The sequence below is a fragment of the Melospiza melodia genome, chromosome 22 (assembly GCF_035770615.1).
Source record: "Melospiza melodia melodia isolate bMelMel2 chromosome 22, bMelMel2.pri, whole genome shotgun sequence".
In the NCBI taxonomy this organism is placed as follows: Eukaryota; Metazoa; Chordata; class Aves; order Passeriformes; family Passerellidae; genus Melospiza; species Melospiza melodia.
In genome coordinates, this window is record NC_086215.1 from 12,661,847 (window position 1) to 12,688,836 (window position 26,990).

The window sequence follows — 26,990 nt, forward strand, 5'->3', positions numbered from 1 at the left end:
AATGAGACCTGTCTGCCCTGGGTCTTGCCTGTGTGGATCAGCACACTGGATCTGACCAAACTCATGGGAAGTCTTCCTTCCTCCCTCCCCTAATTTTTCACAGCCTTTCTTCATGATTGGAACTGCTAGAAAGACTCGAGGATAACTGGGGGAAGCACAAGGGAGCACCGGCATTGCCTTTCCTTTAGATGCCTCAACAGATCTCCATCGCTTTTTCATTTTGACTCGGGTAAATTCTGAGCAGCAAAATGTAACAGAGTTGATGGCAGCAGCGTAAAAGGGCTGAAAGCTGAAAAGTGTGTCAGCCCCCACGTCGTGCCCCCAGCCCCATCAGCACTGACAGGATCCTGCAGGGCCCGGCTCGGCTCGGAGGAGCAGCGCGGCCGCGGTGCCCTTGCCTGGGGAACTCGCTCTGCACGGCTGCTCCACAGCTCACTTCCCAATGGAAATGATGCTTTCCATGGACTTAGTGAAACACGGTTCTAATTTAGCAATCGCCATGTTCAGCCCACTGAGCAGGACTGAGTGTTTTGAGAATGAGAGCAAAATAATTAGGACAAGCCTCAAAATATTCAAGGGACTCAAACATTTGAAGATCACCTCTGATGTGGGGACAGAAGGAGGCACCTGGAGATTGGCATGTGGTTGTGCTTATACACTGTGCCAAAAGCCTGCTCTCTTTTCCAGACCCTAACATTTCATATTTGAGGACTTCTACAGTATTTCTGCTAATCTTAAAATGGGTTCCATAGCTGTTCAGATACCTTGTAAAGCCCATATTACCCTCAAAAATTATATTATGGATTAATTTTTATTTTTCATAAATATGATCAAAGATACCACGTGTTTTTCAGTCAGAAGCCCACTCTTACCTCAGCAAGCACCAAAATACATATTTTAACAACTGCATCAACTGCTTCAGGAGTGTAACTAAATGACTCAAGAAATGAAAGACAATCCTCAGAAGAGGAGGCAGACAGGAAGCTGTCTGGGAGCTGGAGAAGGCACTACAAGGGTGATTGTGGGCAGAATGGACAGCAGATAGGAGTTATCTCCTTCACACTCATGCCAGGGAGGTGGGAACCTCTTCATCCACATCAATGGCAGCTGCGTGACACTGATACGAGCCTGGGTCACCATTAAAGCAGCATGTCAAGCTTTTTTTTTTCTTTTTCTTTCCAAATTGCTTCCTTTTGGATGAGTTCCATGTAACTGTCATTTGTTTCCTCATTCCATTTTCATCTTCCATTTATGCATTCATCCAGCCCTTGAGGGGGAATTCTACAGAAATCCGTGTCAAGAATGCCCACAAGGGCCCTCTGACCCACCCCTCGCAGTCCTCGTGTCCCTGCTAATGACATCGTGGCACAGCAGAAAAACTCAGCGAACTTGACCAGCAAAGGGCAGGAATTGCCACCATGGCTCCCTCCCTTCATCCCCCACCTGCCCCAGTGCCTGTCCCAGGGTGCTGGGGCTGCCACACCACCAAAGCACAGGAACCCAGAACAAGCAGTGCTTGCTGCAGGGTTACTGAAAGCATTTTAACACAAACACAGAGTGAGAACTGTGCAGTGCTAGAGAATGAGAACCTGTCCCACAGGACAGGATCACAGGTCAGAAGGGAGCTCAGGAATCACCCAGTCCAAACTCCCACCAAGGAGAGTGGCCAGGGCTTTGGGCTCCCCTCTCAAAACGTTCTCAGAGAAAAGGTCAGTCAGTGACTGAAAAAAGCAGAGAAAAAAAGGCTAAGAAATGAGAAGAGAAAATACAACACAGACATTGATTTGTCCCCACTCCTCAGTCCCGGGTTCCCTCTGAGAACACTTGACAGAAACAAAGTTAGTACATCTTACTGCAACTCCAGAGGCAGCCCAGTGTCCTGGTTCACTGTCCTAGCACAGGGAAGGGATGCAGACCAGTTGCGGGAGCAGCTCTGAGTTTTGTCAGTGTCACACCACGGGAACTGGCAAGGTAGTGCAGTTCATTCATCATCAGGTGGTCTCATTGAGAACGTGCTTTAAAAGTGTTTTATTCTGTCCTGCCACAGAAACGGCAGTGGCTGCTCTCACTGTGCTGAAGAACGGAAAGGAAAAAACACAAGTGGAAAATCTCCTCGATGAACGTGTGGCTCAGGGCAATGCAGCCGCAGGGGTCCGAGGGGCTGTGCTGCCGCCCGAGGGGACAACCCCGAGCTCTGCCCGGACCCACAGCGCGGGCCAAAGGCGCTCGAGCCGCTCTCCGACACCTTTGAGGTGCCTCACAGCGCGCACTCGGAGCGGCCCCGCGGTGCTGCCCGCTTGCCCGCGCCGGCGGCGGGCCCGCGCCGTGACCCAGTTTCCCAGTGGCCCAGAGCGGCCGGGGATAACCCGGGCGGGGGCTGGGGGCCGGCGGAGCAGGCCCGGGCACCGCCCGCCGGGGCCGGGTGACAGCGCCGCGGCGGGGGCGGGCGGGGCCGGGCCCCGCGGTGCGGCCGGGGGCGTGAGGCGCGGCGGGGCCGGGGGCAGGTGCGGGCCGGGCCCGCCCGGCACCCAAACAAGCGCGGCCCTGCGCCCGCCGCCGGGGCGGGACGGACCCTCCGGGGCGCGGGCGCGGCCCAATCGCCGCCCGGCCCCGCGCTCCCGCAGCCAATGGGCGCGGCGGCGGCGCGCACGTGACGGCGCGCGCGGCCGCCCGTCAGCGGGCGCTATATATTGGGGCGGGGGCGCGGGCGGCGGCGGCCGCGGGGGCTCGGCGGGTCCGGCCGCCGCTCCCGCCCCGCCCGCGCCGCGCCGGGGCCGCCGGTCAGCGGCGGGAGCCGCCGGGCCGTCCGCACCGCCGCCAACTTCGGGGAGAGCGAGCCCAGCGCGGAGCCGAACCCGGGAGCGCCCCGCCAGGTAAGGCGTTAATCCGAGTCCCGGCGGACCGGGGGGAGCCGCCGGGGGGGCGGGGGTCGCGCTGCGCCCCGACCTGCCGCCAGTTGTTTGTTTGGTTTTTTTTTTTAATTATATTTCATTTTTCCAGTCTCATTTCTGCACGTGCTCCTTTGTTCTCCAACAGAAGCGCTTTTTTTTTTTTTTTTTTTTTCATATATGTGTGTGTATATATATATATCCGTTAATGTAACGCAGCTGGAGCAGCCGCTCCCCGCCGGTGCCGGGGGAGGGGGAACAGGCGGCAGCTCCCCCTTACCCCCCTCACCCTCCCCGCTTTATTCCCTCCTCCCCCGAAGAAGAAGGAGAAACTCGAGCGATTCCGCGGCGCTGGAAGTTGCTCGCGGGTGCGGGTCGGTAACCAGACACGCGTGTCGCCCGAGGGCTGGCGGGGAGGAACTGAGCCAGACGGGGACACAAAGGAGGGGGGCAGCCCCAGACACGCCGTCCCCGCCCCGCGGCGGCAGCGCCCGGCACCGCCGAGACCCGGGCGGGGACGGCGAGCGGGGAGAGGCAGAGAGGATGCCCCCGGTGCCCCTTTTGTCTGGCTCCGGTGGCACCTGCGGGGGCGAGCGCTCGGCCGCCCCGCCCGCGGAGACTATCGCGACCGGCGACGGATTAGCGACAGTTGCGGTCGGGGAGGGCTGAGACGGCCCCGGGCTCGGCGGCTTGGTTCTGTGGCCGTGCGGGGCTCGCTTCCATAAGCTCACGTTAATGAACAAAATCATTACAAATACAAAAAGAACTGCAATAAAATGAGCCCCCGTGTGCAGAATTCCACCAATTCTTGCTCCATCACATGCGGAATTTTTATCGTAACTTGCTCTAAAAGAAATTTAACATGTTTGCTCCCAGACTGTCGACAGTGATTAGCTGTGCCGATTGCAGTGAACTCAATACAATATCTAAAAGAAATTTAATGTATTTGCTCCCCCAAACCATCTGCAGTGATTTACGGTGGTGACTGCAATGGACTGTATATACGATATCTGAAAGAAATTTAACTTATTTTCTCCCAAAATCCTCTGCAGTGGTACTTGGACTTCTGTGCATGATAAAAGATGTTCAGTGTACACTAAAAATATCTGGTATTTTCTAAGAAAATAATTTTCATAAACTTTTCCTATCGCTTCCTCAGCAAAAACAACCCATTATGAAAGCTCTAAGTAGAATTCTTCCACAAGTTTAGCAAGTTGAGAAGGGGACGATTTGCCCTCCTTGTTTTGTCCAGGAATGCGAGATAGCATATTTTAAAAGTTAATAAGTATTAAAAGCCACGAGGAGCATCAAAAGTGTATTTCCGAGCGGCGTGCTGGCCGCGGTGCGGAGCAGCCACGCAGCGCCTGCAGCTCCACGCAGAGCAGGGGTTATTCACATGGCTGTTCCAGAAACTCCATTCATATCTCTGACTACCTGGATTTGAATAGAAACCAGACAGCAATTCTTTGGTCCCAGCCACTATTCGCCCCGCTGGACAATAGAGATTTGTTAGCACACAGGCACAAGCCCTGGGACACAAAGCTGGAGGCAGCAGAGATAGGGGCTTCACTGCACAGGAAATTACAGCTTTTGATGCACTGTTGGCAGGTCTGTCGGTTCAGAACAGCAACATGCCTGTGCCATGTTTAAGAGCTCCTGACTGCCATTTTTAACCACCTAGAATGTCATAAAAGCTTTATTGTCGCAGTACATAAAATCATGAAGTCCATATGGTTACTTTTCAGCTGCCCTGGGTCTGGAAGGCAGAAGCATGATCTGGCTGGAGATTTAATTTGGGGGGGGTTGCGTGGGGGAGAACTTGAATTTGAGAACAAAAAACCTCAAAGTGTTTATAAAAGCTGAGATTTGTTATCGAGGCAGCTGATGTCCAGCCTGAGATGGGGTGGTGTTCTAACGGACTTGGTTTAGTGGTGGCTGTAAGGGGACGTGGCTGGGCAGCTTATTTCATCTTAAAAGGTCCAGTAAATTTACTCCATGCAGCTCCAGTACCAGCTGTGGAGAAGAACATTGTTCAGTTGTGTCAACTTGGCAAACACAAAAATAAATAAGAAAAACCAAACCGCTCGGTGTCTGGTACCTCCCATTTCCCCTACTTTCCCCCCAGTCTGGAGTTAAAATGAGAACTGCTCGGAGACTGGGCTTTAATCTGCTGATTGGAGCCAATGAGCAGAAATTATTGAGATTAGAAAACCAACCAGCAGGTTTTATTAGCTGAGAAGCCAGCCCCTCGCTGTGCGCGGCGCCGCGCGCGGGCTCGGGGCGCTCCTCGCCCCAAGAGCGGCAGCCTTGGGGCTGGTCCTGCTCTCTTTCTGTGTTTTTCCAGAAATCCTGCCTCCCTGCCACCTCAGAGGCAGATGGAATCCCCGGTGCAGCGGGGTTTGGGCTGTTAGAATTCCGCCAGGCACGCGGTGTGAGGGTGTCTCTAGGTGAGAGCCTCGCTGCAGCGCCGGTGGCATGACTTGGCTCTTCCTCACCCAGGAAAAACAATGAAAGTGAGAGTTGTGTACTACAGCTGGGAAGTGTGTGTTTGGTATGAGCTGCAGCCTTACAAAGCATCATAAGATGCAGAAACAGTCGTTGGGCTGTTTGCTGCTGTTAAGCGTGTTTTTATCAACACAATCCTGGTGTGGAGTTTGGGAAAAGGGGAAGAGTTTTAGAGTAAGGAAGGTCCATGTCCCAGGGAGACACCTGAGAGAGCAGTGCTAGTGCTCTGCACCAGCCCATGGGGCAGATGATGGTATGATGGACCTGCTTCCACTGGTCCTGAGCAAAGAAGGGGAAAAAAAGGCTGGATGACTAAAAGAACACACTCCTAAAAAATGTGCTTCTTGTATGACTGACAAGGGCTCATACATGTGAGGGGCCAGCTGATGGAATTTTCAGCTGTTATTTCAGAACATTAAAAATATAAATGTGAATGAATGTAAATACTTTTCACAGGAGTCACTTTTGTCTGAGTAATTATATAACTTCCTTGAATTCTCTTCCTTATGGAGTACAATGCCTTGGGTGTATTAGTTCTCAATAGAACTTAGCTTGATTGTAATCTAGCCCAATTCTGATCACCTATTTTGATTTTTTTTTTCTTGCTGGTGCTGACAAGCCCAGAAGGACCTACCCTAAGTAGGCCCTTGAACAAAAACATTATTATTTTTATTAAGTGTTAAGGATATTGATCCTCTATCTGCAACACACTTTTGATGAAATTCCATGGTATTCTTAATGTGCAGCAACCTTTTCTGTTACCTGTACGACTGCTAATACTTAATATTCATCCAGATGCTAATGTTAAAACCTACTCCTTGAAAGTGCTGTCTAAAAACAAATGTGCTGAAAAGTTAGATTCAGTCCTTGCAATTGGGTTGTAAGATTTTGAGTACCTGTTAAGCACAGAGTTCTGAATGGAAACCAGACCATTCTAGGTAGGCAAAAAGCACTTCTGCTGAATTGAAACAGCCACAAGGGAAATGTCTGGGCATGGCCCGCCCCCAACAACATCCGCAGACTCAGCCTGGACACGGCAATAATCCCATCAGGCACATAAGAAAGGGATGCTGATGGCTCTTCTCATGTGGTCAGGGTTTATTTAAACTGCACACAGAAATAACAGATAATTCCAAAGTCAGTTTGCACAACTCCAGCTACAGCTATTCCAAGGGAAAGCTTCTAAAGCCTGAAGCACTGTCACAAGCACTAACAGCCTTGGAAGTTGCAGCAGATGCAGAAGAGCAGCGCGTGCATAATCCAACCAGTAATAGATGGTATTGCATTACAGGGTTGGTTGCCAATAAAAATGCGTCAGGTATGCTGAGATCTCACAATACACTTGGCAATTTAACAAAAAATGTGGAATCCTAAGAATTTCATTTTATCTTAATAATAGCCAGCAGATGCTGTAATCGTTTCAGACCCACAGTGTTGATTAACAGTGCTCAACAGTTTCAAATGTTAAGAACTCAAAAGATAACAATTGGGTGTTTTGATAAAAGGATAACATGGAAGCATGTGTTTCCCTAAGAAGCAGCACGGACATACAGACGGATGACATCACCTTTTCAAACAGACTTCAGTCATTGCTGCCCTCCCTGAGAGCAGCTCAAACCATCTGCAGCTGCCCTGCTGCACAACACAAAGAAATGAACCCACTGCCAGCAGTGACCTGGGTAAAACTGCACATTTCTGAGTGCTGAGTGCTGCATCTCAAACCCAGGAACCCTCCTGCATTAGCAGTTAATTGTGTGGGAATGAATATTGCAGGAAGCCTGGGAATGGGAGTTCTGCTTTGCACCACAGCAGCTTTGGGATCTGCACAGTTTGGGTTGGCAGCACCACGCTGCTCAGCCCTGAGGTCACCCCGTGCTCCCCTGGGAAAGGCCAGGCTCTGTGGGATGGGTGGGCACGGGCAGCACATGGAGCATTAACGTGTCCCCCCGTGGCACTGCCCCCAGCTCAGAGCTGCTCCAGCCCTGGGGACAAGGGCTGTGTGCCCTGGTGGCTCCAGCACAGGGGCTGTGTGCCCTGGTGGCTCCAGCCCTGGGGACAGGGGCTGTGTGCCCTGGGTGGCTCCAGCACAGGGGCTGTGTGCCCTGGTGGCTCCAGCACTGGGGAGAGGGGCTGTGTGCCCTGGGTGGCTCCAGCACAGGGGCTGTGTGCCCTGGTGGCTCCAGCCCTGGGGACAAGGGCTGTGTGCCCTGGTGGCTCCAGCACTGGGGACAGGGGCTGTGTGCCCTGGGTGGCTCCAGCACAGGGGCTGTGTGCCCTGGTGGCTCCAGCACAGGGGCTGTGTGCCCTGGGTGGCTCCAGCACAGGGGCTGTGTGCCCTGGTGGCTCCAGCCCTGGGGACAGGGGCTGTGTGCCCTGGTGGCTCCAGCCCTGGGGACAGGGGCTGTGTGCCCTGGGTGGCTCCAGCACTGGGGACAGGGGCTGTGTGCCCTGGGTGGCTCCAGCACAGGGGCTGTGTGCCCTGGTGGCTCCAGCCCTGGGGACAAGGGCTGTGTGCCCTGGTGGCTCCAGCCCTGGGGACAGGGGCTGTGTGCCCTGGTGGCTCCAGCCCTGGGGACAGGGGCTGTGTGCCCTGGGTGGCTCCAGCACTGGGGAGAGGGGCTGTGTGCCCCGGTGGCTCCAGCCCAGGCAGGGTGAGCCCAGCCGTGGCACAGGCACTGCTGATCCAGTGCATTGGAACACACTGAGTCCAGCACAGCATCATTCCCCAAAATTCTGTCAATACATTTACTGATTCTCATTTCGGTAATCAAATCAGTTTGGAAAATACCTTGTCATATGAGTATGCAAGGCTTTCCTACTTGGCTTTTTCCAAGCTTTGAGCACACATTACTTGAGCATCAGAGCACACATCCATCCCTCTGTTCCCATGTACAAGTCCACAGTGCCTCTGTAAACAGTGCTACATTTTGAGTCTGGGGTTGTGAACAGAAAGGATTCATCAGGTCTGGGAGCAGAAGTGGCCAGGGTTTCACCAGGCTCTGCAATTCCCAGTCTCCCACATTCACATTTCCAGCTGCACGCACGCCAGTGCCCTGGAGTGGCAGCGGCTCCATTTACACAAGCAGGGCTGGGTAGCCCGGGGCTGCTGCTGGAGCTGAGCCCCCAGAGCAGGCCAGGAGAGAGCCCTCACCCTCTGAGGAGCCTGGGGAGCCCATGGGCAGCCAGGGTACACAGGGTGCTGCTGTGGCACACAGAAAACCCTCCCCTGCAACTGGCTCTGAGGACTGGCTCTTCCTACTCAGATTTATCTCTTTAGTAGAGCCTCAAATTCAGACTGTTAAGATGATCAACACATTTGCAGACAAGGTTCACATGAAAAAGGTCCTAGTTACAAAACAGAATACATTCAAGTTTGCCATATATTATTTTCTGCTAAAGATTTAAATATCATGTGGCTCTAGCTTTCTTTCTGTTCACTGAATATCAAGGTCAATTAGGAATGATGTCTGGCTAGTACTCTCAGAGCAGATTAGACAGTTGCATCAAAAACTAGGACCATGTATAGGTCATCTGTTACTGTGACCCAGATTTCTGAGAATCTGTTCAATTTGTTTTATTGAAAATGTGATCCTTTCTCAGTTCTGTTTCTCATAGCAAACCTTTCTGTAATAGCAGAAAATAGCTTTATTAGATACTTAGAGACATTGCTTACTACTTCTGCTAAGACAAAGAAAATCAAATCCATGCAGCAGACCTGTGCCTGTCATCCATTTAATTTTAAAATAACTTAAGGTTCTGAAAGGCTTATGCCTTATAATCTAAAGCATTTGGTCCACATGCCAAATACTAAGCAGTCTGAAATACATAATAGCTTAGCTCCAGCTTTGTTTGCCCTATTTAATTCATTTTTTTGCCTTCAGTAACCAGTGTGTAGATGCAATATTTCTGCAGTCTACTTTGGAAAAGAAGGAAGTGCTGAAATATGTGAGCGAGGCTGTTTGTCTGTACCTGTGAGGCTTTGTGGTGCCCTGGGAGGAGAGGTGGTGTGGATTGCCCAGATCCAGATGTCCCTCCCAACCCCTCCTGTTTACTGAGGGTAAGGATGGTGCTGTCTGAATCTGACACTCCTCAGTACATCCACCTATGCTTGCTGGGTCGTCATTCTGAAACCACATAAAAGCAGATTTCCATTTGGAACATTTTAGCCAAATTTCCTCTCCTCTCACAGCTCTTAATTGTTCCGGTAGAAAGCAATTACTAGAACAGAGCCCATGCAAAGCCCGTGCTGGTGGTGGAAGCACTGAGAGAGGGAAGACAAGGAGGTGTCTCTTAAAATATTAGAAACTGTTTTCTAAACACCAGTCAGTTCAGTGTAACAGAAAAACTATAACAATCTTGAAGTGACTGCAAAACTCGCAATCCAAAGACCACCAAGCAAATTTGAGCATTAGCATCATCATCAGTCTCTGTGGCTTTATCATGCTGGGGCACAAAGCACATCTGGAACACCTGTGCTCTCATCACACCCCAGGACAAAAGGTCAGTCATACAATCAAACATCAGGAGAAAGGGCACCAGAAGAGAAAATATGCCAATGGGTTGAGATTCACAAATGAAAACCTGCGGTACGTCCCTCCCTCCCTCACATGGCAATCTCAGGAAATCTGTTCCCATTTTTTCAAAATTCTAAAGCCAGTTCTACCAACTCATCTGAATTTTATACTACTTTCATATTCAAACTTCTATGTGCATCTCACAGCACACTGGGACCAATTTATTTTATAGGCAAGATAAAACTCTGCAATATTTGGTGACGTTATCCAAAGATCATTCTTCTAAATGAACATAAGTACATTTTCTCCTTTTTGTTTCACATGATGGCTGCATTTAAATAGGCTAAATGTATAATTCAGAGAAGAATGGCTGAGTCCTGCCCACCTGGGGGTCATATGCACATCCATCCAATATTTAAAAGCACGCAAAAGCAAAGAAATTAAATATATAAGAGGTGGGGGAGGAAGTCTTTCTTCCAAGGAATATTTGCCTGGTAACCAGATAGAAGAGACCGCCTCTTTTTTTACCCCCAAATCACAGTTAGTTCTACAAGTCTTTGAAGACACTTCTATTTTAAATGTTAACACCTGAAGGAGCAGTTCAAGATGTGCTGAGGCACACACAGTGGGAGGAAAGTTTCACAAAAACACAGCTGAAGCTCTGAAGCCAACACTGCACGTTCAGACCACCATTCAGTAAACAAGGCTGAATGAATTTGGTGTGAGAATGGGAAAAAAGAGCAAGGAAACACAGTGGAAACGCATGTGTGGTGTGGGTGGGAGTGTGCTGAGGGTGTGATGTCTCCCCGAGAGCCCAGAGCAGGTCCATGCAGGCCTGGTGGTGCTGCTGGGGCTGACTGGAGTGACCACGGCCACAGGAAGGGAGCAGGACCTTGCAGAGGGCACTGAGATCAGGGCACTTGTCCTGTGTGGCACCTGGAGGACACTGCTCATGGAAAGAATAACACACTTCCAGCTGAGCCAGACGTTGGCAAGGGATGAGAAATCTCATCACCTTTACCAGGATGGGGAGAAAGCCACGTGAGGATTCATTTTCCTGCTCATTACAATGTCATCATAATGTCATTTTCTTTGCTTCAGTTCTATACAGTTACTGGAAGTAAAATCTTTATTGCAGTGAGTGTATTGGGAAATGGAGTCTTACAGGGTGGCAGCATAAAACTGACCCGGAGGTGCCACATTGCCAAAACTGAGTCAAAAAGTGAGATTTTACAGGTGTTTCTTCTGAGAAGAACCTCAAATCTTGCAGTCTATCAGATGAGAATTGCTGGATCATAAAGATGAAAACCAGGAACTAATTATCTTCAAAGGGACAGTTATCAACGAATCACGAGGAGCCATTATGATTATGAAAAGCAAATCCTCCATTTGATCCTTCTCCATCCATACTGCTTCCCAAGCAGATAACCTAAGCTTTATCCATATGGAATTGCTAATATTCCAGACAGGGAGTCAAATATAAAAGTCCCAATTTGCATATTTTAAAAACTCTGTATTTTTCTAGTGTTGTGTATGATCAGTGTGTGAACAGGGACACATGGCAGCAGTTCCATGGGGGTCACGTCCCTGTCTGAAGTCACAGGAAGCCATCTCAACAAAACAGAACCTCAGATTTTTCTCCCCGTTACTTTGAACCATATTTTCCCCGTGTTCGCCCATTACAAGTGCAGGTTCTGGGCACACATTCAGTATCCCACATGGGAAAACTGAAGTGATTGCTGTGAAACACATCCAGGAGCAGGCATTGTGCTGGGGTGAGCCCACCCATGCACTGCCCACCAAAGCCAAGGAGAGCTTCACTCCAAAGCCAGGCTTCTCTGACATCACCCAGCTCCATTATCCACGCAGAAACAATGACAAGGGAACCTCAGCAGCAGCAGAACCACTGGTGCTTCCTGCCCTCCCTGCCCTGGCAAAGACTGGCCCAGCTCCTTCCAACCTCAGCGCAACACGGCGATGCTCTGCCACACAGAAACAGATTTTTGTGAAAACTGTCAGACTGATGGCTCCGCCAGCAATTTCTAAAAAGCTAAAAGGAGGAAAACAATCTCGGTACCAGAATCATCTGCAGTTAGGATCATCTCTCTCCTTCCCAAAACAGGCACAGGAACTATGCCTGAATTCACAGCTAATGGGAAATCTTTTGATCTTGGCAGACACAAAGCTGCCAGCCTAGAAGAGCAGTCAGCACAGGGGGACCTTCTGAAGCACTTATCCTAAATTCACCACCACCATAAATGCAGCACATCCTGGGTCTGGAGCAGCACAGTCCTCAGTGATGAAGACCTGTGAGCATGTTTAATACAGCAGAGAAGACAGGGTTATTTATATCTCACAAAGCTGCTTACCCAGCATTAGATGTGCCCAGCCATAGTGCAGCTGCAGGAATCCATCAGGAGGACACCTGAGATTCCTCTCCATTAAAAGTGATGGATCTAACACAGCCAATCATCCTCATGGCAACAAATGTTATCTTAAAAGACAGGGGATAAAAGTTCACAGGGAAGCTGTGCAAATTCATGAAAAGAAAAATGCATTCCTGGTGACTGAACGCACAGAAGTCTGTCTCCAGGAGTCTGTGTGTTGAAAAATGTCTGGAAGACAGGAGATGATTAGCAGGAAATATGCAAGCTTCTCCTCCTTGTAGCGTTCTCCAAACATCCATTAGCCACTTGTTTGATTTTATTTTAGGAGTCAGAACTGCTTTATTGATTACAGCCAACAGCTGCAATTCAGTAGTGGTCCCAGACATGCAAAGCAGTTTTTTTCCAACAAAGACAATTTCTGAAGTTCTGTGAAATGAGATGACGACACCATCACTGAGACACCCTGGGCTGAGGTCACTTCGTTCCAGGCCAGGTACAGACAGTTCATAAGTGGAGCTCCCTGCAGGCCCAGTCCTTGGGGAAATGGGGTGGGGGCAGGCAGGGCTGGAGACATCACGTGCTGATCCCCTCACCTTGCACAGCACAGTGAGCTGGACCTCACTCCTGGCTAAGTAGGTCAGCAGGGAAGCCCCTGCCCATGGCTGTGTGTTCCAACCCCCCCCCAGCCAGCAAATTTGACAACTGTTTCCTTTAGGAGGTCACAGGAGATGGAGAGTGTGATTCTGAGAGTTTGTGTGTTTGTTCTAGAAACATAAAACAAGTTTCACTTAAAAAATCCATCTATTTCACCGTTTTGATAGCTCAGAAAGAGTTTGGTGAAGCACCTAAAAAACCACAGGGCATTGCATTACTCAAGCTGGGATGTCAGATTGCAAGAACATTCAGAGCAGCTCATTCATAAATGCCTTATTTTAAAATATTTGGGAAAAAATCATAACCAAAATAATTTTACTTTACTTTTCAGTTGAAATCATTTGCTGAGTTTTAGCCTAGCATTTTTCAAGCATGAATGTATCATTTTCTTGTAAAATCACATCCCAATAGGTCAAAAAAGCTTTCCATGCCTTCATATGCTCTTGAAACACAAGTTGGTGCCTTGAGTTTCTGAAGACTCCGACCATTTTTCCCTGCTAGCACCCACTGCCAAGGTTCTGCTGCCTGCTGTGAAGGCAGACCCATTCCCAAAGCCAGGGCAGGGTTGCTGTGCTCTGACTGGCTCAGCTGTGCAGGTCAGGATGTCAGGAGACAGGACAGAACGCCTGAACCTTCTCTGGTTTCCCTCAGAGAACCTGATTTTCCTGGTGACAGTCTTTAATCGCTCTCCACTGAAAACTTAGAGAAACCTGCTCAGCTCAGTGATGTCTCCAGGGCAGCCTGTGCCAGAACTGGCTAAAGCATCCGCCCTTTCAGCAGCTTCAGGAGAACCAGATGCAGATGCAGCAGCCTGTGCTGCTGTTCAACATTTCATTGTTTGCACAGTAGTAGAGTCAGATTGTGCACACACATGCAGTTCATTATCTCCATGGCAAGAACTGTTCCTGGGCCCAGCCCTGTGTCCTCACACATGGTCTGTATTCCCTGTTCCCAAACATGGACCAAAGCATTCACTTGCGCTTGATTTATCCAGAGATCCAAATGTGTGTCACTCTTCTGTCTAAAACCCCAAACCTGCTGATATGGGATATACTGTGTTTCCCCCAGGCCTACAGCCACGCTCTAGGATGTGGCCAAGTCATTCTAAGGCTGCGCCAACTGGATCAAGTTCCCACTTGGAATTGCATTTAGACCTCCCCATTTGTCATTTGTTAATCCTTTTAACATTTACCACAGCAAATTTGTATCATACCAGTTTAAATTGTCATTCAGTATTAAGTCAAACACCTCACAAAGTCCAGAGTATGCTGCATCCACATGCAGGCTTGTCAACTTAGAATGAGATTAAAAGAACTTGATCAGTCCTCCCTAAACTGCTGGAAACTGGTACTAACAGCATTTCTCCCAGGTCCCACAAGAGCTCTGCATCTCTTTTCTCTGGGATCATCACCACAGCACTGTGCTCTAAAAGGGCAAATGGAGCACATTGGTGACTTTGTCCCCCAGTTTTACGTAGCCCCCAGACTTGTCAAGCAGTAGTCTCAAGGAATTTGGGGCAGTTAAAAATAACCTCCAGTGCCCACTGTAGAAGACTGCTGAATCTGAGTGTTTGGCCATGGCACTGCTAGTTAAACACTCACCCCAAATTCAGTGAAACTGCAATAACTAAAATTACTGGCAGCAATTCCATGCTCTTGTCTCCCCAAGGGGTATTTGCATGTTTACCCTGCTGAAGTCATTTACCTCGACAAAGAAAACACATTTTTATAATACAATTAAAGCTTGTTCCAGGACAAAGCAAATGTGCTTGCACACGGCATTTCTGGGATGCTCCAGGCAGGCAGGAGGACTCTGTCATGTGCTGAGGACAATCCTGGCCCCAGTTTCCTTCACTGGGGTCACACACCTCCCTCATGAGAGCCACAGCTACAGCACAGGGCTGGGAGGAAAAGGGAAGCTGGTTTACTACCAGATGCATTTGTAAAATTTATTTAGTGGTACATTAGGGCAGTGCTGTTGGGATTCCTGCCCTGCTAAATAAAAGCCTTATTGTGAGGAGCCAGTAGAATGATTGGATTAGGGTGTAAGAATTGTTCAGGCCCCATAAATACAAAGAGCACAAGAAACCTGCACCAAGTTAACTCAATCCTGAACAGTTACCTCTTACAAACAGGTTAACCACTGTGTTTCAGGGTTTGTATGCAAATTTTGGGGAAACCATTTTCTTCATACAGCAAGCCATTCTCCGCTGTAATTTGAAAGAAACCCCCATGTGCTCCCAATGTTCAATATTTCCATTCATAGAAAAGGTCTCGTTCAGCAGGCACTGCCTCCTGCCTGGTGGCCTCTCAGGGACCCCAGCTCACAAGGTGTTCATACAGAGAACAGAGGTGGCTCTCAGGGACCCCTGTCAGCATCTGGGGAGGGTCCACTTCATGCTTTTTCACAACAAAAAACAATAATTAGGAATTGCAATAGAGGTGGCAGCTGTCAGCTCTAGTTTCAGTGTTTCCTAGGTGAAAGAAGTCTGAGGGAAAGGAAGGTATGTTGGAGGGTCATGCAGACCATCACATATTGCCCATTACAGTTTCCAGAGAGCTGTTTTATCATTTCGGACTCTGTCCAAAAAATCTGATGGAGAGCTTTGAACTTTGCAAAGGGGAAGGAGTGTGCAGCCAGGATATAGAAATAACATGTACAGTTTAACTTACAGTAGAAATTCAGGCTCTGAAATTGTGAAACAAGAAGATGAAAGTTCCTACCTCAAAGGTCACTGGAGGGATAAAGGAGGAAGAAGTAGTAAATTGAGAAAAAAAGCCTCCCTCACAATGTCATTTAAATATAAACACACTGTTTTGGTTTGTTAAAACCAAAATTTCATGCTTGACTTGAACTGAGTTTCCTTGATTTATGTTATACCTACCACACGTAGTCACCCTTCACACTGGGACACTCCTGAGGCTTAACACTCCAGGCTGAGCACTGCTTGTGATTAATTCAAATTGTCTTTGTTCTTTCCACCAGCTCCTACTCCAAATGATGGCAAGAAAAAGGTGAGACTAATTTTTGGAGAATTCTTTTGATTTTCAGTATCAGCTGATGTTTAATGATTCCATTAAAATCAATCAGTTTAAGTGCAGGCTACAATCTGTATTCCTGAGCAAGATTGCTTTGAGTACTTTAGTAGACAATACACTTACTGTTAAATTACATGTATCAGCTCAGGATATTCTGAGAGAAACTGTTAGATCCCTGCAACAAGAGAAAATATTCTGAATTTAAAGCAAGCTTCCAGCATTTAAGCAGTAAATTATCCCCCCAACTCTGTAGGCTCCGCTGCACTCACAGCAAAGTTATTTCAGATACAGCAGCAGATTTACTTTTTAACAAACAAACTGCAGATAAGTCATCCCTCTGGAACCATGCAAGCCAAGTGGAAAAGGTGAAGATAATTAGATGCAATATAGAGATTTAAAGAGACTAAACCCCTTTTCCCTCTTTTTAGGGGAAAGAAGAGCAGGGACAGGAGCTGTGGAAACACAGACATTATTACTCCACTAAGTAGATCCCCTTCTCTCACTTCTGTTGTTTTAGCACTGTGGGTGAACTTTTCCAAGTGAACTTTATAAAGAAATCTGAATCATTATAAACATCCTTAGTGCTCCTATTGAGAACCTGTATATCCACAAGAGGAAAGGCTTTTCCACAACTGCAACTCCAATATATTCAAAGCTGGTTTAAGCAATACTGAGTGAAGTCAGCATCCATAACCAGAGTGTTACACTTCTGCAATTCATTAGTCCTCAAGGTTCCATTCCGTAATTAAAATACTTTGCAGTTTAAGGCTTCACAATAAAGAATGTGCAGTCCTCAGCAGTGTTTCCACTGCCAGTCTATGGAAAACATATGCATGGAAAATCTGCCCAGTGCATGTGCACAGCCATCTTTGGATAGCTTCAGTGAACATTCAACGCTGTCGGTGAGTTTGAGAACTAGAAAAAACCATCGACCGTTGACTGTACCTTGAGGTTTATCACAAACCCTCTGTTCAATGGAGAGCCTGAACCTTCAGAGATTTCACATGTGGTTGCCATTAGCAGGTCATGATTTACAGATTATATTAAGAGCTGCAGAGGTTGAGTTTTTCCAGTTCTGCTTTCTCTAAAAGTGAATTGGTGTATAAGAAATGCTTGTTTTCTCTTAAAAAAAAAATCATTAAAGCTTTATACTAGCACAGAATTTCTGCAGAACAGAGTATAAGAGATCAATGGAAGGTTTTGTATGGGCAGCACAAAAGCAGGAACGTATCCACACCATATGGGACACTTGGAAACAAATCTGAGCATTGTATATATTGAAAATAGCAGAACGTAGGCCAGATCAGGAGGGAAACCATTCCATTTGGGCTGGCAACTTGAGCTTTGCTGGAGAAAGCTTTGGAATGTCCGTTCATTGCTCCCAGGAACCTGCAGTTGATTCCAGCAGCTGCTCACCGGGCGAGGAGCAGCTCCTCCCGGGCAGCTCCAGCTGCTGCCAGGGCTCAGGCTGTCACCCTGCAGCCAGACAAGCCAGGAAAGACCCCTTATTTCCAGAGGAACACCAACCAGGGGCTGGCACCTCACTGCCAGGGCTCAGGCTGTCACCCTGCAGCCAGGCAGGCAGCAGACAGCCTTTATTTCCAAGGCACACCAACCAGGGGCTGGGCACCTCAGTGGCACCCACGTGGAACCGTCCCCAGCCCAGCTGGCTGCCCAGGACTGCAGGCTCTGGCAGCAGGAGCCCTAACAAGGGTGCAGGCACTTGTTCTGCCCATCTAGGGACTGCAGAGTCCATGAATAAGGAAAGACCCAAAGCTCGTGCCAGGGAATTTTGTCTTGGGCTGCTCTGGAGTGAAGCACCATCGCCATGGCCTGGCATCTTCAGCATCTTCAGCTTCTAATGGCTGCAATCAACATTCATTGCTGTCGGTGGGTTTTCATTGCTATCAACTCACTGATCAATGAATGCAAACTGCGGACCAGCCAGCCAAGGAGCTCCTGCTCTCCCAAGGACCTCCTGCTCTGACGGTCAGGTGGCCTGTCCAGCTGGAAAAGTGACACCTCTGCCAAAGAAATGCCCTGTCCATGTTCTGCCTCCCAAAACTGTGTAAGACTGAGCCATTGTCCCACCACATGAGTTCATGATTCCTCATCCAGCTCCCTCATGAGCAGATCTGAGTGCTAATTAAGAAATGCACAGGGATTTTAAAGGAGCACAACAGTTGAGGAACTAGTTCAGTTTTAATAAAAGTGTCACCCAATTGGTAAATCTATCAGTAAAGCATAAACCTGCTTTACCAGGTTATAGGAAATTAGACTTCCTCCTGAGTGAGCCAAGGTATGGAACAGCACTGGTCCTACAAAGTGCCCAGTGAGAGATGAAAAAGGACTGAACTGTGGGGCTTTGGGGTGAGAATGGGAGGAAGCAAAGCAGAAAATAGTGCTTTAAGGTACTGCTGCAGAGAACATTCTTCAGGGCTGTGGTGGGCAGGGCCAGCTTCAGTTCTGCTGCAAAGGTGAGGAGCTGGAGCAGGCAGGGACCTTCCTGCTCGGGGCTGTGCAGGGAGGAGCAGACACCTCTCTGCATGGCAGACAGACTGACACTGCCCTGAGACACAGGAGCAGCCTCTCCAGCTGCCCTCCAGGTATTTCTGCATGACTGGCATGCCATCCCTGTCCAGAAATGCCCCTGTCTATGGGCAGGGTGGGCAGGAAAGGGAGGAGGCTCCTGTGGTGCCCCCGCGGCACTCGGAGCAGGGATGGTGGATCTCCCTCTGCCCAGCACTGGTGTCAGTCAATCCCTGGGCAGCAGAGGCTCCAAGCACTTCTACGCCTTGTTTGCTCCTCCAGCTGCTCTCAGGATTATCCTGAAGGAGCCTGCTCAGACATGCTGTGCTGCTATCCCACAGGAACCGTGTCCCTCTGTACAGCTCAAGTCAGAACAACTCACCAAGGACTTCTAAACTCCAGTCTGGTGAATATTCAAAATATATCTGCTTGCTCTGTTCAAAGACTTAAACTCGTTCAATTTTACACAGGAACAGCTCCACCAAGTTCAACACCAAACAGACTGAACTTTGCAAAAGTGGAATTTTAGGAATAATCTGCCCTCTCCCTGGGTCTGATAGCCAAGAGCCCTTTTCAGTCACCCACAGCGAGCACTTGCACCGACAGCGCGGGTAAGTACAGGGAATTTACCACAGCAGTGTAACAGTGAGCAGCCCAAAAGCATGCCTGCCAGATCGTTTAACATTATGAAAACAAGACAAATGACTCATTTTTGATGCAGTTTGACATTCTGCCTTTGAAATCTCAAAATTTTCAGCATGCTTGGCAGACTCATTCGGAAGTGAGAGTGCACAATTTGGATTTTTTCCAGAGACATCTTACATGATGTACAAGAAAGCACTTTTGTGTTATTTTAAATAGACATTTCAGCCAACTGGTTTTCCTCATGTATACCTGCATGAAAGTAGAAAATGCAGGAGTCCTGACAGAGGTGTTCATCTTTACTGCGGGGACACGTAAAAATAATTCACTGCAATTACTCTGAATAAGACATTTCACACAAACAGGGGAAATTACAGTAAAGGGGCCATTACCCCAGTTTGCCAATGCACGACAAGCCAAAGGCTTGAGCACACATTCCACACTTCTCAAATGCTCTGCATGTACAAATAGGATTAAAATTTGGGTTCCTACTTAGCTGTAAAAAATCCTCCAGAATTTTTTTTTTTTTTTTGCTTTAATTTTGGTAAGGAAGACAGCAAGGGAAAAAACTAAGGAAAGACAGGCACGTTCAGAATGTTTTTAAATCCATGCTTGGGAAGCTTCAGATGTTTGTGTCAGCAACTGTTTGCTGCCCAGAGCACATCAGGGTGACACCGAGCACAGCGCACTCGGTGCTGCCACCACAGCCAGGGGACAGCTGGGCTGGGGACACTGGGGACCTGCCCAGCAGGAGCTCCAGGGCTCACCCATCCCCGGCAGAGGCCACGAGGGCTGGCCCATGGTCCTGACTGAGCAGGGGCCACCAGCGCTGAGCTGTGATCGAGAGACAGGGAGACATCAAAAGAACTCGAGGAGCTCGGTTTATTTAGTTTATCAAAAGTTTATATAAATATCTTCATAGGGAACAGACAAGCATTTTTCATTTTAGCAAAAGATAACAGACATGAAAGCTGCAGCTAGACAAATGCACACTGGCACTAACACACAGTTATTTAAGGGGGGAAGGAGGGTCAGCTCATGTTGGACAGCCCTGCTCTTTTTCTGCTGATACATTCTGCTGGGAGAATACTATGGGAAATTTAGTTATGTTTTAATACCTGTCAATGCACAAGAGTAAATTTGAGCTATATCAGGCCACAAAGGTTCAATAGAGTATTAGCCAATATATCATCATGAACTGTACATGTCTCTAGATGACAAATTATTCTACATATGCATGTGAAATTACCTGTTTCCATATAAAAGTGATAAACTGCATGAAAACGTAGCTAGATACCAACAAGGATGTGTTTTGTTAATCACCAGGCAAATAACTGCAGACATGTTCAGAGCTCAGAGCCTGCCATGCATGCACTCCACAGGGCTGCTCTCGCTATAAAGGAAGGAACCAGATTCTCACTCCCATCACACAGGAGCCACAGTTCTCCAATAAAAGTCAGTGCAAGTCCACCAGCACAAAGGCACGTGGAAGGGACCATGTCCTGGCTCTGGGAGGCTTTTAGCAGTTGTGAACATCTGAGCATCACTTTGAAACGAGCTGCCAGTTCAAAGTCTGCCACATTTGACAAATCCGCAGAGTTCCCAAACAATGAGATGAAAAGTTGCTCTCAATGAGGGGCGCTCAGCCCTGTGAAGGACACAGTTTCCCAGTCCCAGCAGTCTGACAAGGGCCTGTTGCCATCTAGTGGATTCCCACCGACTGCTCCCTCCGCACAGCAAATGCCACTAGATGGAGTGTTAAGAAGGAATTCTGAATTCCTCCTTTTTTAGGTGTCCAGCACCTCAGGTTTCCAAAGTCTCAAAAAGTTACAGGTCCAGAATTACCCTGAAATTGAGGAGGATTGCACCAACTGATCTCAGTTTTATGAGAAATGTCAGGCTATAGATTTTCAAGTGTCAGAATGAAACAGAAAAAGACTCCCATGTCAACATAATTTACATCACCTCAGGGGTTTCTATCACTCATGCAGGCATCTCCTTCGCCGAGATATCTCTGGTGGCAACAGGTCTTACACAGCCTGCATTCTGCTAGAGTAAATAGTGATGTACAGACCTGGTCTGTGCTACTTTAGTGAGAAATACCTCATCAGCTCTCAGCTATGGGAATTACCACTTCCATGAACAAGCATCAGCTGTAAAACTTCTCCAAGTCTCTACCATGGAGTATCAATTCACATCTCTGGATTACCTCAGAATGAGAAATTCTACCCCATCCCACATGGCAAGAAAAGGGGTACTTACTGCCCACGGAGTTCACAGGGAGGACAGGAGAGGAGGAACTCATCTGCTCCACATCTGCAGCTAATGGGAAAGTGAAAATGAGAAAGATGTGATGTGCATGTTACTGAGAAGGTTTTACTTTGAAAACTTTCATTTACTCTGAAATTGAATACGTGTGTCTTCAGTCACCCGAGGAAGGTGCTCTGAGGAGCAGGTAATTTCAACAGCATCAGCCTCCCCCTCTCAAGGTATTTCTGTCATACACATTATCTATAGATCTACTTTTCTCAGCAGTCATATTAGTAATTTATAACTTGTGATGGTTTGAGAATATCAATTCAGAGCAACTTCCAGCACAAAGAAAGTCTAAATTACACCAGGTTTAAGCTGTATGCAGAGCATTACTGTGGAATGAAAGGACATGATGATCTCCCATCTGTGGCCAGTGAACCTTCAAAAGATTCCTGATCAGAACAGAGATCCTCTTCCAAAGGCTGGCAAGCTGCTGGAATTTGATCTGGAGCAGCATCAGAAACAAGTGTCTTTAAGCACAAGACACTCCAAAGCTTTATTTTCTAGCAGCTGAAAGAAGAAACAGAACTTCCTGCCTGTGTCTGCCAGTGAAAACCCTCAAAGTCAGAACGTGATCAAAAACAAATGCCAGACTGCCCTCTGTGTTTTGGAAAGGATCCACCTCCCCAGGACTCAAACCAGGAGAAAACCATCTTGCACTAACAGGGTCAGTTTTAACCCAAGATTAGGCAAAGCCAAGATGCATTCTTTGGGCTTGATCTCTCCCAAAAGACCACAGCCCCTCTCAGCACATCACCACCACCACCCAAGCCAAGCTCAGTCTCCATCTCTGTGATTTTGGTGCTGCTAGGTCTCACATAATTATATATTCTGTAACTCTTGTTTAGCTCCAAGACCCAATAAATGCACACTACAAGTTTGCATTCCTAACCACAGAACACAGCCCCAGAAGCACAAGCCCAGCCCAGGCCAGGCTTTGCTGCCAGCCCAAATCCTGCCTTTCACATTCTTGCAATTCCCATTTCTGGGGCAGCAGGCAGTTCCCTGAGGACCACTGTTTACACTGGAAGTGCAAAGTTCTGCTCTAATTAGGCAAACCACAAACAAAAGTAAACACTTCAGCAGACCATTTTTACAGAACGTGAGAGCAGACACTGCACCACACTGACTAAATCCTGCTGCCACCCTTCCATACCACCCCGAGCCTCCTCGGTGTAGCTTCTCAAAGCAGCAGCTTTGGTTCATTGTGTTAAACACCAGCCATAGAAAAGCAGCAAACACAATTACAGATTTATTCAGCAATGCCCGGGCTTGTTCCTGTCCTACTCCCCACTGGATTACCAAGGCATTTACTCCTAGAACACCTACACATGAATTTATCATCTTGCCTGGCTCCTGCAGCAGTGCTCAGAAAGCTGCATGTGACATGCTGGCTGCAGACCTCCCAACAGCCTCTGCATTACACTGCACAGTCTCTGATGTGCTCAGAGAAGAAAAATTATTTTGCATCTTCCTATTTTCCACCTTAATACTACAGTCTCCCTAATTTAGGAACTAGCTAGCCATATACTGTACATGTTTTGTAAATTAAAAAAAAATATTCTTCATATGCAGTACAGCCATTTCAGGTTCCTGGAGAGAGTTTTGTCCTTTGCCTGTTGAAAGCTACGTATGCTCTCACACACATCCAAGGTAAGGCAAGCAGTAAGTGCAGGCTGAAGTCGCTCTGCCTCTTTGGAGGGTGGTGCAGAGTGAGCCCTGAGCACAGAGGTTTCAGCAGGCTGAGGGAGGGCAGCAGCCCAGCAGATGGTCCCTGCGAGGTTACCTGCTGCTCTGGCACAGGGGTCAGTGCCCAGCCCTGGCCAGATGGCACAGGGCAGGCACCGAGAGCTGCTGCGAGGGCAGAGGCACTCAGGGCAGTAAGCTACACCTGCCAGCATCTGCAGTGGCTCATCAGGTGTCACCCAGAGAGCAACTCAATCATGCATGTGCCTTCTGAAGGGAGGTTTCTGAGTGGGAAGTGTTTAGAGAGAGGCAGCACACATTCTCCAAGTGAAATTTTAGATTGTTCGCTGTAATGCCACGTTACTGGCTGCAAACAACAAAGTGTAACTATTTCCCAGCCATACTTGGAAATTCTGTGTTTTACTGGCTGTTTGCAGTATGTTCACCATGTTCACCACCCCCAGCTGCTCAAGTTTGGGGTCACAATCCCCTCAATGCCCTGTGCTGCTGGAACCCAGCAATCCCACAGCCCCTGCAGGAACATGGCACAGCTGTGCCATCCAAGGGCAGCAACACATCAGCATTTCTGGGCTTGCGCTACTACTGGTATTTACAACATATTAATCTCAAAATCACACTTGGATTTTATTCTAAGTACGCAGAAGCACAACTGCTTATTCTACACCTGGCCTTGAATAGATGGATTTAAAAATTTCTCTCTGTGTAAAAACACAGCTGTTTATGAAACATGGCAATGCTGGTTTGCTCTCTTACCCATAATCCCCCACCCTTCCCTCCAGCCCTTTTTATCTTCACTATTATATGTAATCCATTAAATTCCTAAAAACAGTTCATCCAAGGGAGAGGAGATAGGGACTAACAACCAGGCTAAGATTCTGGAAAGTGGATTGCTCTAAAAGAAGAAAAGGACCGAAGTCTGCTCAGCTCTGAAGAGCTGCTGCTGCCAATACAAGTATTTACCTCCTGACCTCTCTGCCCACTCAGTGAACAGTGCCAATTGTTTTCCTGTATTACACACTGTTTACAAGCCCTGAGTGGTATGAAAGGAATTAATAATTCAGCTCATGAAGCTGATGACCTTTATTGGGGTACCCCTCTTTGCTGAGCAGGAATCAGAGCAAAAAGCTCCCTTGAAACAACAGGGTTTCTTTTTAAGTGTTTTTCACTTTACAGCCTAATTTTCTACCACAACATAAGTCAATTATTTCTCCTGTTTTAAGCAACAGTGCTATTCTCAACCCCTCGATTTCTAACTTCCCCTGTATCAAGCCAGGCCTTGTTGTTTGGCTTTTCCAATGGTCTGGTAAACACACTGGAGAGCTTTGCAGGCTCAGGAACATTTGGGAACACCAGCAAAAAGAGATGATGCCATTTTGAACTTCTCTTGACCTCTGCCTGCCCTTGTCCCTGTCCATGCTAATTGAAGGAGTATATGGGCTACTCCTAGAAATGAACTTAGCCTGACCCTGGACTCAGCACTGGACTCTGAGGATGAGCTGTGGTGCCCCCTCCCCAGCATGGAGGAGCTCAGCAGGCGGCACGGGGCGGGCGGCACGGGGCGGGCGGCACGGGGCACCCTGAGCACTCAGGGATTCCCAGGGTGGGAAGGAGCAGAAGGTGCTGCCTCAGGCAGTGCCACCATGCCCAGGATCAGCCACACACGGGATCTGTGTGGCCCAGCCCAGCGCTGCTTGTGGGGCTGCAGGCAGGACACGTGTGTGGGACAGGATGCTCCAGAGGTGACTCTGCCATGTCCCACACAAGGCAGCCTCATGGCCGTGAGCTCTCACAAGCCCAGCCTGACCCGGCTGTGGGGTTCTCCAGGACCCCAGGCCCAGCCTGCACCATGCCATGGCTTATCCAGGTGCAGGACTTGATGGCTGTGTCTAACTTTGAAGTTTCAATCAATATTATCCTGATGCTTGATGAAGTTGCTCAGTAGTGTTGGTCCCAACAATGACTCACAAGGACAGTCACAGCTTAATGGCCACCAGTTAGTGCTTGAACTCAACTGAACAAAAGAGCCCAGGTTTGCACCCAAACTGCCTGCTAGGATGACATGGGAGACTGCATCAGAAGCCTGCCTAAGCTAAGGTTATAATGACAGAATTACTCTCTCCTCATGCATGGATCCAGCCATCCCATCACAGAAGCAAAGAGGTTGCTCAGGCATGATCTTTACCCTTGGTAGACCCACAGTGAATGTTCCCAACTACCTTCTGTCCTTCAAGTGCCTTTTGGGAGGATTTGCTCCATACCCTTCCCACTGAGGGCTGAGACAAGGCTGAGCAGCCTGCAGTTCTCCAGAGCAGCTACTACTCAGCAGAGCTGAGCTGAAGGTGATTCATTATCCCTTATCAGCTCAATTTTACTATACAGAGACATTCCTCCCCTTTCCCCTACATTGGCTAGAGCTTGTCTCACCTCAGCACTGAGAACACACACTGTTTGCAGAGAGGAGTGGGAAATAAGGTCATCTCCTGATAAATATTTTTACTTATTTTCATTTACATGGAACACAGTCCCAGTTCCTGCTTACCAACAGAACTGAAAGGAAACCTACACAGCCATGCATCTTCCATGTACCTGCACTGTATTCCTCAATGAAGTCTCTACAAACATTGTTATTTTGAATGCCTGTTTACATTCCAGTAAAATTCTGTCAGCATGCTATCTGATTTATTGATGCCATCAAAAGTCACAGGATTCCTGACGTGCCTCCTGAGGCACAACAACCAAAGCAGAAAGGAGATGCATCTTGCTGTGCTATCAGCATTACCACATGCCTTATGGGCTGGGTTTCCAGAGCCTCTGGGATTTCTGGGACAGGGCACAGTGCTCTTTGGAAAGCTGCTGGGAGGTTCAGCAGGCTCTGCTCCTGGAGATGGGGTGCTGTGGAGGGAGTACCCCCAGCCAGATAGTGATAACAGCAAAATTCAGGGCAGCTCTCAGCCAGCTCGCTCCTCTAAAGGGACTCATATACATCTGGCATCTTATTTCACACTTTTAGACTACCAAAAGGGAAAACACAGTCAAGCACCAACACTTTTTAGAAAAATTATAGTGATGAAGAAAAAAGCCTGTCCTAGAAGGTGATCATGTCTCTGTTTCACACCCAGTGCCTCTCAGCACCCCAGCCCACAGGCACACTGCCTTTGTCCCTGGGCAGGAGATTTTTGCATCTTCTCTACCTGGAGGACATTTTGGTTTATGAGGGTTTTGCCACCAGGCAGCCCAGCCTACTCCAATATTGAAAGATCAATTGCATAATCAGTCTGTAAATCTGGGGAAATTCTTTATTGACTTTTTGATAGCTGATAAAGTGTTGGCCAACATAAGGAATACCACTTCAGCAAAATCCATCTAGAGTTCACCAGAATTACCTACATTAAAAAGCCAGAATTGACTGACATTATACAAGAGATGCTATTTTTTGAGGAGTTAACATCAACGCAGAATAATACTGATCTCCTGATAAATAACAGAATGTGATGATATACAGAACATGGCAGAAATCATGTTGCAGATTGGGCAGCATTCCCAGAGGCAAGTGCACTGGGTTGGAAGCACCCCTTTACCTGGACACCTGAACAGAGATGGGTGTGGCCCCCATCTTTGTGAGGCCACCTGGACATGGCTGTGGCTGCAGTAAGTGCCCAGTCCTTGAGAGTTCAGGGTTCCCTCCCATCACTGACTGCAGCATCCTGCCCATGCAGTGCAGAGATCAGAGCCCCCAGCACTCCCCTCTCACCCATCCTGCCCATGCAGTGCAGAGATCAGAGCCCCCAGCACTCCCCTCTCACCCATCCTGCC

General features: G+C 48.2%; 1 protein-coding gene across 3 annotated transcripts in view; it reads right to left on the bottom strand.

Annotated features, from left to right (window-relative positions):
• Nucleotides 1-26,990, bottom strand: part of NR6A1 (nuclear receptor subfamily 6 group A member 1) — a 71,844-nt gene that overhangs the window by 38,071 nt on the left and 6,783 nt on the right. For 2 of the 3 annotated variants that reach the window (XM_063174335.1, XM_063174334.1), the window contains exon 2: nt 21,420-21,479. In XM_063174335.1, coding sequence (XP_063030405.1) covers nt 21,420-21,479 — 60 coding nt within the window. Of the gene's footprint in view, nt 1-1,853; nt 1,991-21,419; nt 21,480-26,990 lie in introns of those variants that run through there. The other variant, XM_063174337.1, reaches the window with a different exon arrangement.